This window comes from Corylus avellana, chromosome 8 (assembly GCF_965113065.1).
Source record: "Corylus avellana chromosome 8, dhCorAvel1.hap1.2, whole genome shotgun sequence".
Lineage (NCBI taxonomy): Eukaryota > Viridiplantae > Streptophyta > Magnoliopsida > Fagales > Betulaceae > Corylus > Corylus avellana.
This window is the reverse complement of record NC_142497.1, coordinates 5,116,723-5,129,178: the sequence shown is the minus strand read 5'-3', so window position 1 is coordinate 5,129,178 and position 12,456 is coordinate 5,116,723. Positions and strand designations below refer to the sequence as shown.

At 36.1% G+C, this 12,456-nt stretch overlaps 1 protein-coding gene across 1 annotated transcript; it reads left to right on the top strand.

Annotated features, from left to right (window-relative positions):
• The first annotated feature begins 7,025 nt into the window (after nucleotides 1–7,025).
• LOC132163680 (Glycosyltransferase family 29 (sialyltransferase) family protein) lies at nucleotides 7,026–9,177 on the top strand. Its single transcript, XM_059574047.2, has one exon. It carries the CDS (start codon nucleotides 7,596–7,598, stop codon nucleotides 8,904–8,906), a length of 1,311 nt encoding a protein of 436 aa, XP_059430030.1. The 5' UTR covers nucleotides 7,026–7,595; the 3' UTR covers nucleotides 8,907–9,177.
• Nucleotides 9,178–12,456: the final 3,279 nt, after the last annotated feature.

Genomic DNA, 12,456 nt, shown 5'->3' with positions numbered 1-12,456 from the left:
TTCTCTACTCCAACATTTATTTGTTAATTATAAATATAATATTTTCATATTTATTAATTATTAATACAATTGTTTTTACCAGAAGGCCACCCCCCAGTAGTCGACCAGTACATTATCCCTGTCCAGTCAGCTTCTAACCCAAGTGGCACTCAAGAAAAAAAAAAAAAAAATCAATAAATTTGCTCCTAAGAATAAACAAAGTCACTTTCACATAAAAGATTGGATGAACTGTCGCAATTTTTTTCTTTTTTTCTTTTTTTTTTGTTGGGTGAAAAGTCAGAAGATTTCAATTCCAAATCTCTTATATATAAATTGATGATTGGTCATATAGGAATAAAAACTATATTAAATTGTCATGTTGCCAATCCAATAATTAAAGGATAGAAATTTCCATCAAACTTCAAACTGGTTCAGAAGAAATTTCCTTCAACCTACTTTAATAATTGTTAAGTGTCATTTCTCACATGTTTTCTTTAATATGTTAATCATTTATTGTCAATCCACTAATATAGGAAAATGGATCCAAATGGACTATAGAGTATCCCGTTAAAAGCTAAGATTTTTTTTTTTTTTTTTTTTTATTTGGCAAGCCACCCCAAGGGTGGCCGGCCACCCCCTAGGGCAAAAATGGGGTGGCCAGCCACCCATTATTTTGTTATTATTTTGTTTTTTAACTTTTTTGTGGTAGTGGGACATGTGTCCCATTTGAGGCCTTAGAATTTTTAAAAAGAAATCTTAGCCTTTAATTGGATATTCTCTAGTCCATTTAGGACTAGAAATGATCTGTTTCCCTAATATAGGAACCTAAAAATTAATTTTTTAGAAACCCAAAAAAGTTGAATGACACTTGTCACTTATTAGAGTAGGTTGAAGGAAATTTCTTGCAAACCAGTTTGAAGAAAATTTGTGTCCATAATTAAATGTTTCACTTCTTCTGCTTCATGTTTAACACATTGAAAGAGTGGAGTATGATGGCTGTTTCATTTGGACTTAGATTCAGTTTTATTAAATCGCATGGAATTCATTTAATTTGGGCACTTTAAGAGAGAGAATCGAAGAGTTTATCTATCCCGAACAGGTTGATCTCACATCTTAAGTTATAGAAGCAAATAGATAAAATTTGAACAATTTAAGAAAGAGGGTTGTGAAGCTTACTTGTTTTTGACGGAGGAATCCCGCATCCTAAACTACCCAAAATCGATAGGTCCTGCTGCACAAGTTCTCTTCTGTTTCATACTGGTCTTCTTGGAATGCTTCATTGATTAATGAAATTTGGTCCTCAACTTTTAATCTAGCAGCAATTCAATTTTGAAGTGTAGTATACAAATTATAGGAAAAAACAACACTTACTCTCATCACTCTACCACACAATTTACAAATGTCCTATTTAATTTTTGAACTTGTTTAAATATACTCTACTGATCTATATTGGGGTTGCAATGCTCCCATTTCCCAACTCAAAATGGCAAAAACATCCTATTAATAGCACTATTAGCGACGACCATGCTATCAATGTTGATATTAACGCTATAATTTTTTTTCGCTATTTTTTGTGGCGTGGGATATGGCAGGAAGTTTTTGCAACGACTTTTGCACTATTAATAAGTTAGCAACAACAACTAGAACGTTGCTATTAGAGTTATAAAATCAATATTATATAAGGCAATGGTATTAGCAACAACATTTGTTGTCGCTAATATCAATATATTGGCCTACGAGTAATATTACAAGCTTTTCTAGAGTCATCTCAAATGTGATGTGACTTTTAAAATTACCATTGAATTTGAAATGTGATTTTTTTACTTTTGATATATTAATAATTTTAAAATTCACATCACATATGAAATGACTCTAAGAAAATTGTAAAAAGACTTATAGCATTACTCTTGGCCTACACAAGTTGGTCAAGTGAATGAGGCTGCCGGAATGCAACAAATGCCCCAAAAGGAAAGCCATCTCGCCAAAGAAAACCACCAAAAAGGTGTGCTAGAAGGAAATGATTTGTTGTGTCCCAAAGAAGAAAGAGTCAACCGAAATCCCAAAGGGGCCATACCATTAATGGTTGATTGGCCGCATATGCTTTGCTTAGACACATATATAGCCGAAAAGGACCTAGAGGTATCCTCACATATGCCCATATGTTTTCTACCATTCTTCTATTAAGCTTATCAAGCTTATCTTCTTTCATTCTGTCACTAACTTTAGCATCGGAGGTGGTACTACTGCTCCCAAACGGTATGCTACTCTAACCCTTATGCTGTCTTGCAAGATTCTTGCATCATGGACCGAATGTGTGTAAGTCACTATATCAATGGTTAGTAAAATGTTAATTCGATTGAAACTCTTCCTAGTATCATTAAACTTATTGTTTACTTATTGTTATTATTATTATTATTTTTTTCATTTTGGAAATATTTTTCTAGAAAGAAAATGTGTGGTTAAAACCCTATAAATTTTTTATTTTGACTAAACTAACAAAATATTTTTCAATAATTTTGAATGTTAAATGATATCCATTCATTTTAAATAAAACAAGTACTATTTATGAGTATTTTAAAACTAAAATCATCCATATTATTTTAATAAATTTTTTTTTTTTAATATTTATGAGTAATGCTATTTTATATATATATATATATATATATATATATAAAATATCAAGAGCATAAAGCTCTGAAAAATCATAGCCAAAAGCTATAAGGTTACAAAGTCATAGATACAATTAAAAAATTCTTACAATCAAGTGCATATCTATGACTTCAAGTTTTCGCTAACCCATGTACAATTACAATTATATAATATATCTGCTGCGAGTAGACTAAATCTAGAACATGTGTAGTCCATATACAAAAAATAAAAAAAATTTAAAAAAAAAATAAAAACAACAAAAAAACTAAAAGTCTAGCCGTGAGAGATAAACCCCACACCGATCTACTCCTCCTCGACCCAAAGCTCAGGAGACGGTTCACATCCTCGATCCAAAAGCCAGGACAAAAAGAATTAAAAAATCAAAGTAAAAAAAATAAACAAAAAAACAAAAAAATAAAAAAACAAAAAATTCCTACAAATAGCAGCGGATGAGCACGAGATCGTAAACATCTCCAAGAAAACATGCCTTGACTAATGAAGATAATCAGTTCTAAGTTTGAAATAATTATATCTAAATTTACAAACTAGATTTAAAGTACACCCACCAAAAATAAAAACCCCAAAGAAACAACGGAAAAGACATTGAGCATTACTACTAAGGAAGGGGGAGGACGAGAGACACCCCCGCCCACACGTTTCTTGAATCCTGGAAATGTGAGGTAATCCATCACGTAAGGGAAAGGCATTATTTGGAGTGGAAAATAGGAAATATTTATAATTAAAGAGAAAGAGTCATAGACATGTTTGATGGGTTCGCCCACCGCCCCCAACCCCCCCCCCCCCCCCCAACGTTTTCTTGAACCCTGGAAATGTGAGGTAATCCATCACGTAAGGGAAAGGCATTATTTGGAGTGGAAAATAGGAAATATTTATAATTAAAGAGAGAGTTATAGACATGTTTGATGGGTTCGCACCCCCCCCACCAACGTTTCTTGAATCCTGGAAATGTGAGGTAATCCATCACGTAAGGGAAAGGCATTATTTGGAGTGGAAAATAGGAAATATTTATAACGCAAATCTCTTTATCTTTTTTTGGTTGAGATGTTAACAGGCGTTGACTTGAATATGTGGTGGAATAGGGAGGTATCCTCTACGTTGACTTGAATATGTGGTGGAAGATGGAGGTATCCTCTACTGCAACATTTATTTGTTAATTATAAATGTAATATTTTAATATTTCTTAATTATTAATACAATTGTTTTTACCAGAAGGTCACCCACGTAGTACTCGACCAGTCCATTATCACTGTCCAGCCAGCTTCTAACCCAAGTGGCACTCAAGAAAAAAAAAAAAAAAATCAATAAATTTGCTCCTAAGAATATTCAATGTCACTTTCGCATAAAAGATTGGATGAAGTGTTGCAATTTTTTTCTTTTTTCTTTTTTTGTTGGGTGAAAAGTTAGTGGCAACTTGAAGATTTCAATTCCAAATCTCTTATATATAGATTGATGATTGGTAATATAGGAATAAATACTATATTAAATTGTCATGTTGCCAATCCAATAATTAAAGGACATAAATTTTTTTAAACTCCAAACTGATTTGGAAGAAATTTCTTTTAACCTATTTTAATAATTGTTAAGTGTTATTTCTTACATGTTTTTTTTAAGAGTTTAACTTCAATGCAATCGGTGCATAAAAGTGGGGTTTTGCAGCACCCAATAGGATAAAGACACATCACATAAAGCAAAAAAAATCCACAAAAATACCCTACAACTAACTGCACTTGATTTTCTCTTCACCAAAAATTTTTGCAGCCTCCTCTTTTCTTTCCCTCCCACTTTCTCTTCTTCTCTCTTCTTCTCTGGGTCACGCCGGCCAGACCACTGTGTTGGTCTGGTGAGACCCATGCTAGACCACGGCGTGGTTCTTGTTCCAGCGAGACCTAGAACATGGCTTCGGCACCGTGAGTAACAACATGGCTTCGGCACTGTGATCTTCGGTTTTAGGGCAACCCAAAAAGGGTTAACCTTCCCTTTAGGTTTTAGTTTTGAATCCAAAATTGAGTTTTGTGACATTATAATCGATTTGTGAGACATTAGAATCAATTTTTGAGGCTGGATTTGACAAAAAAGTCGTCGGAGAGGGTGACCCAAAGTTGCTAGAGAGGTGACCCACTTCTGGGTCACGGCCAAACCCAGCCGTGGGTCACGCCAGACCCACGGTTAGATCTACCGTCGTGGGTGGGTTGCTATCACTGATGGGGTCGTTGTCACTGGGGCAGGTGGTTTCGTTGTTTGTTTGTTATTATTTGATGTTTTGATCTTATTTTGTTAAAATAAAATGGGTGATGTGTCAACACATGGTAGTGGCTCTCTTTCTTTAATATTTTAATCATTTATTGTCAATCCACTAATATAGGAAAAACGATTATCTCCACTCCATTTAGGACTAGAGAGTATCCAGTTAAAAATTAAGATTTTTTTTCAAAAATTCTAAGGCTTCAAATGAGACACATGTCCCACTACTAAAATAATAATAAAATATTATTTATAGTTTTTTTAAAAAAAAATTAGAGGTTGTTGGCTACCCCATTTTTGACCTAGGGCTGGCTGGCCACCCCTTAGAGCAAAAAATGGGGTGGCGAGCGACCCTAGATCTTCTTCTTCTTCTTCTTCTTCTTCGTTTTTTTTTTTTTTTTTTTTTTTTGTGATTTGGCCCTTGGGTGTGGCCAAACCACCCCCAAGGGCCATGGGGTGGCTTCCACCACTCCAAGGGTGGCTGGCCACCCCCTAGGGCAAAAATGGGGTGGCCAGCCACCAATTATTATTATTTTTTTATTATTTTGTTTTTTAAGTTTTTTTTAGTAGTAGGACAAGTGTTCCATTTGAGGCTTTAGGATTTTTAAAATGAAATCGTCGCCTTTAACTGTATATTCTCTAGTCCATTTAGGACTGGAAATGATCAGTTTCCCTAATATAGGAACCCAAACATTAATTTCTTAGAAACAAAAAAATGTTGAATGACATTTGTCACTTATTAAAGTAGGTTGAAAGAAATTCCTTGCAAACCAGTTTAAAAGAAATTTGTGTCCACAATTAAATGTTTCACTTCTTCTGTTTCATGTTTAACACATTGAAGAAGTGGAGTACGACGGATGTTTCATTTGAACTTAGATTTTGTTTTATTAAATTGCATGGAATTCATTTAATTTGGGCACTTTAAGAGAGAGAATCGAAGAGTTTATCTATCTCGATCGGGTTGGCCTCGCATCTTAAACTGTCAGACCAAATAGATAAAATTTGAACAATTTAAGAAAGAGGGTTGTAAAACTTACTTGTTTTTGACAAATGAATCCTGCATCCTAAACTACCCGAAATCGATAGGTCCTGCTGCACAAGTCCTCTTCTGTTTCATACTGGTCTTCTTGGAATGCTTCATTGATTAATGAAATTTGGTCCTCAACTTTTAATCTAACAGCAATTCAATTTTGAAGTGTAGTATACAAATTATAGGAAAAAACAACACTTACTCTCATCACTCTACCACACAATTTACAAATGTCCTATTTAATTTTTGAACTTGTTTAAATCTACTCTACTGATGTATATTGGGGTTGCAATGTTCCCATTTCCCAACTCAAAATGGCAAAAACATCCTGCATAAGATAATTTTCATTTTTTTTTTTTTTGGGAAAAAGACATTTAATTCAAAAGAAAAAAAAATAGTATCACTTATTCTGATTTTTTTTTTTCAAAATTTTCTTTCCTTTTCTTTTATACATTACAAAGGAGACATTACAAAGTGAATCATAGAGTGAAAGAGATAAGTATAGTTCTTCTAAAACTATAATTGTGCTAAATAAGTTAAATATTATTTCCTAATATTAAATTAAGTAGTTAAAAAAAAAAAGGTGTCTGGAATATGATGGCTGGTTAGCAAGTGATAGATTTGGCTCTTCCTATCCAATTAAAAAACATGGATGAATTTGGATTCTAGTGCTAAGATCTAGAATTGACCCCATAATCAAATCAAAGCACAACCCCAGGTCCTCAGATGGCCCCACTCCCAGGCCCCACACATGATTCTTCTTTAGGTAAATTACACCATAATTTACACATGATGATTAATTTTGTTGCCAGTATTTTCCATTGTTTTCTTTGTCTTTAAGAAATTTATTTAAATCTGTGATTGGGTCATTGTTAAGATTAATTTTGAATTCTGTAATTTTTTGTTTTTATAACTGTGATTTTGTTCTTGTTTTTATTGTTGATGATGTAAATAAATGAAGAAAAGAAAAGGTAGACCATCCATTTTAGTTCCAATGAAAAGCAGCTTGTGGCCTCCCCCAACCATTTAACTCATTTGAAAGGTGGCGTTTCTTCTGGTTGTCAGTGAGAGGTGGGGTGTGGTGGGGGTGTGGTGTGGTGGGGTCTTGCTCCATAAATTCCCTTTACACCAGAGACTGAAGCATCCCAATGCATCATTTCCCGAGCTCAACCCACCTTCCCCATCAAACTTTCTTCTTGTTCAGGAGTCAGGACATTAGGGTTTGGTGCTGCTCCTCTATCTGGCTTTCAACTCAATCACTCCAAAAGAAGGGCTCTTGAAATATTCACATCTTTCAGATTGAAGTTTTCAATTCCATTTGCAACCCATTTGCCCATTTTCTTTGCAAATCTTGCTACCACTTGAGCTTGTGTTTAATCTTTTGTTTCTGCGTTCCATCTGTAATAGATTAACAACCATGAAATTCCCATTTCTCAACCAAATCCCACACAAATTTGGCTCTATTTTCCATTTCATAGCCTACTATATCTGTATTTCCACTCCAAGATCTGCTGCCGGTTGTCCCCAACATACCCATTAACTGTTGCTGCCACTTGAGCTGGAAAATCCACTCAACTAAACCCAGGGTTTGTTGCAGCTCTGTTTTCCATTTCATGATTCGTTCTCTCGGGAACTCCTCGCCCTGATCCATATTCACCTCGCCCTCTCTCTTCCGATGTCCAAAGTTCTTGAAAGCGAAGATGAATCTGACTCACGTACCTTCAAGATCCACACAACCCATTACTTGTGGCCGACTCTAGCGAAACCCGTCAACCGGTCCGGCGATTTCATTGCGCCAATGAAGCGGTCGGTCCGCCCTCTGATAAGCATTCTTCTGCTCGCCGTGTTCGCCGTCACAGTCAGCTTCCGTGCGGTGGTCGGCCGAGGTGCGCGCTCGGGCGCGTTCGGGTTCGACCTGATCGACGTGTTGGCGCAGACGACGGCGGCGCCGCCAGCGCCTGTTTTCAACTCCACGCTGCTCAGATACGCGGCGATTGACATGGGAGAGGCAAAAGCAAAGCACGATATAGAGCAGTTGTTGGATGGCAACTTTGGTGGCCAGGGCAGGTACCGGACCTTCGCCGCTTGGCGAAGGTTCAATCACCCTGAAGGCAGAGCGAGGTCCTCCAATGGAATACCGTTGTCGCTGCGGTCGCCGCAGATTTATCGGTACTGGTTGGATTTCCGGAGAGTATTGCAGGAATGGGCTCGAAGGAAAGCGTTCTTCGAGCCGGAAATCATGTCGGAGTTGTTAAGACTAGTGAAGCATCCCATTGATAAGCACAACGGTTTGGTGGGTTCGGACAAACGGTACTCGTCGTGTGCGGTTGTGGGGAACAGTGGGATTCTCCTGAAGAGTGATTACGGGGAGCTGATTGATAGCCATGAGTTTGTGATAAGATTGAACAATGCGAGAACAGGGGGCTTCGAGCGCAATGTGGGGTGGAAGACCAGTGTTTCGTTTGTAAATAGTAACATTTTGCATTTATGTACGAGGAGGAAAGGGTGTTTTTGCCACCCATATGGCGACAATGTGCCGATCATCATGTACGTTTGTCAGCCGGTGCATTTCTTGGACTATACTATGTGCAATTCATCCCACAAGGCTCCTCTGCTCGTCACTGATCCACGGTTTGATGTGCTGTGTGCGAGGATTGTCAAGTATTACTCCTTGAAACGCTTTGCAGAGGAGACGGGGAAGTCGTTGGAAGAATGGGGGAAGGTTCACGATGGGGCTAATTTCCATTACTCTTCTGGTATGCAGGCTGTGATGCTGGCTTTGGGAGTTTGTGATAAAGTTAGTCTTTTTGGGTTTGGGAAATCGGCTTCTGCTAAGCATCACTATCATACCAATCAGAAAGGAGAGCTTGGACTACATGACTATGAGGCAGAGTATGCTCTGTATCGAGATGTGGTTGAGAGGCCGTTGGAAATACCCTTCATTTCTGGCAAGTTCAACATTCCTCCTATGGTAATATACCAATGATTTTTTGTGTGTTGAAATTGGTTGAATTGTTTGTCAGATTTGAATTGTTGTATTTTTATGTTGTAAAACCAGTTCTTCCCCAATGCGAAAGTCAGAGGGGCACAATTTGTTGAACATCTCTGTTTCATATTCTGACCCTGTACTATCAAAGGTAGTTTTGGGGTGATACTACAAATGTAAAACTTGAATCCATGAATATGATTCACGTTTCGGGTTCTTATCTATAATTCATCAACTTTTTATACACAAAAGCTACATCAATTCACTTGTCTGCATACCATCTTCAACTTGTTTATCACTGTTAAAGTTTGCTCTTCTGTATTTATATGGTATGTATTGTTGAGTTCATCTCTGCTTGAGTTGTCATAGAGGCTCCTAATTGGAAAGACAAATAAATGAAATCTTTTATATATATATGGAATTCAATTTTCTCGAATTGAATACTTAGGATTAAACTTATTGCAATTAATTGTAACATATGGATAACTCTTCTGTATTATATTTTTGACAGGCATTTTAAATTGGAGGTTTTTTTAGCAAGCATTAATATGGGTTTAACTTGTAACTACTATAATGAGATTGGTTACCCAGAAAGAGAAAGTTATGCAATTTGCAGGGAAGTTATGTAACTTTCCCTGCAAATGAGAAAAACCTTAAGAATGCTCTCAATTCATCTGACTGCATAACATACAACAGGTTGTACTTGAGTTTGAATTTGTGCAGTATTTTGAAGAATTTGAAAAAGATTATGGAATTTAATCCAATCTATTCAAAATTTCCATTATTTGCTAAGTGTATTCAACATAAATTATATCCTTGCACGTTTAGAAGTGAATCTGATTCAAATAACCAACATTTTCCTTTATCCAATTGTATCTGTACCCCTTGTGCTTCCCATCTGCTGATTCAATATTCCTGCTTTAGAGTAGCTGATTAAACCCATATCATAACATTTACCATCACATTTCTTTAAAGTTTTGACAAGATATATATCTAATGCTGCTCAATTTAACCATGTCTCTAAAGTTGCAGAGAAATGCTATACGAACTATTTCTTTTAACATTTTCAAGTGCTTAGTCCCTAATACAAGAGTTGTTACGTTAGCTTTTCACTATCGGTTTTTAATCTTATCTATTTACTCTCTTTTTGTAACTATCACGTTAGAGAATAAGCATTTGAGCTTAATAGAGGGAGACACATTTCTCCAAAGTTGTAGAGTGCAAAGGATTAGAAACTAGACATTCTCATGTCATATAGAATGGAGAGTTGCTGCAACACCTTCTCCTCACCATCTCTTCACCATCTTCCTTCTTTCCACATCTTGATTTTTTCCAAAAAATACAAGAGAGGAGATGATGAGGAGAAGGTGAGGAGAATGAAAAGAGCATTTCTCTATAAAATGTTCTGTGAAGTTTTTGGCTGTTATGGAAAACGTGTTAGACCTTACGGTAACATCAACATCAATCAATAGCACCACTTATTCCAGCGTGATCAAATTGGTTCTAATGGTCAAGCTTCATTCAATACACCTGGCAAGATAATAAACTCCTGATCCACCTTTCTTTGCATTTGCTTGCTTGACTTTTAGGAGTCCACTCCACGCGCTACCCGTCAGACACGTTAATATGCAATTATTTCCCTAAGTTTGCACGTCTTATTGGTAGGACAAATCAACTCTTCTTTTATTTATTTATTTATTTATTTTATTATTATTATTATTTTTTTTTTGACATGTTCGCACAAGAAGACAGAAGAGAATTCAAACTAATGACTTCCATTTCATTAGGCGTGGTCTCAACCTAATTCAACTCTCTTTTGTTAGAGCTTTTCGGCCGTCAAAATTGTCCTTTTAAGTTTCTAGGCTCTTGCAAAAGAAGTTAATTAATAACTTCTGCCATTTCTTGCTTAATAAACAAAAAGGTTATGAGGGAGCGTCTGGTAATTTCACTGCTTCCAAAGTATTTGATTAAAATAAACACCAACAATATATATATATATATATTTTAAGTAACACCCACAATATTAAAATGCAAATCATTTTGCTCTTTTAGGTATTGAGTATTTGTTCCTGAACACACACAGGAATCTAACACATTTTTCTAGGTCTCTTTGGGAATATTTGCAATTTCATTGATAGTAAGATCCACAAGCATATGAAATCGCAATTGTGGCCTCAACTTTTTTGCTAACCTATGTACAATTGTGGTTAATGTACACATCTACTCTTGGGTAGACTAGATTTAAGACATAGGTAGCTATATTTTTCGACCTTTATTTTCCAGTCGTGAGAGAAAATCTTTCACACCGATCTAATCCTCTTCGACCCAACGGTCAGGAGATTAAACCTTCACCCCCATAGATCGCTTATGAGAGTAGATCTAGAAAGAAGAAAACTCTTATTCAAAAACAAAAACACAAACAAACAAACAGCAAGCAGCAGCAGCGGCCAGGGCAAAAGAGACGATGCGCGCTGGCCAGCATTGGCGCGTGGCAGAGTGAAAACTGGTTGAGGAGAGTAGATCTAAGTTTGAAGACCTAGATCTAAAACCCGCCTATCTCAAGGGGGAGATGAGTGTTACAGCACGGTAGAAGGCGGATGGATGCATAGCAGAAGAGGCTGAAGTTCCCTATCTGGTCGGAGAACACCTAAAAACAGAAAGAAAAAAGAAAAAAACCAGAAGCGGAGGGGGAGGATAGGAGCGGGGAGTAAAGGGGGAGGGAAAGAGGAGGAGGGAGCAGATTTTTTTATTTTTTATTTTTTATTTTTTTTGAGGTCTCTTAGCCAAATTCAATTGTCAATTTTTTTTGTCTTCCCCTTTCTGTCATAATATTTGAGGAGGAGGAGGCTTAGTTGTGGCCTATTTGAGTGAATATTCCTTTTGGATCCCTCCAACCAACACCACATATCAGAGGAAAAAAAAAAAAAAATCTACATATTGTATAAAAATACATTTAACCCCCTAATAGTATGGGCAGAGTTAAAAGAGTTTGAAACATAACTTATGCTAATTTAAGGTTTATTTTATTTTATAGATAATTCAAAGTTAACATTGCAATAAACACGAGACTTGGAGAGGTAAGTGAAGTTATATATATATATTCTTAAAAAAAAAAAAAAAAATTAAAAAATCAGCCTCATATGATAGTGTGAACCAAATTGGAAAGCTATGGAAAAACCATGCCACATCAAGGTAGAAATGATTGCTTCCCCATGGGCCTCTTCTTTGTGGAAAGGCATTTTAAAATCTGCCTCCAATTTTGTAATGGATGCAATTAATATTTTTGCCTGGGAATTGAAGACCCTTGGGTCACATTGGACCTCTTTCTATTTGTAATGATGCAAAAGCGCATATTAGGTTTAAATAAGTAGTATATATAATCAACAAATTTGACCCCCTTGTCCTCCAATAGAATGATTTGACCAGATTTATGAATCTATGGTCATGTTCCTAGAATTTATTAATGTAATTTTATTACTTATCTGGACAATGCTTATTATGTATTATGCAAATATGCTATTTTCAAACCCATGGACCTTCCCCCACACAC

Bases quoted from the DNA above. Each gene is read 5' to 3' on its own strand.
- LOC132163680 (XM_059574047.2), top strand. From the start codon at position 7,596: ATGTCCAAAGTTCTTGAAAGCGAAGATGAATCTGACTCACGTACCTTC.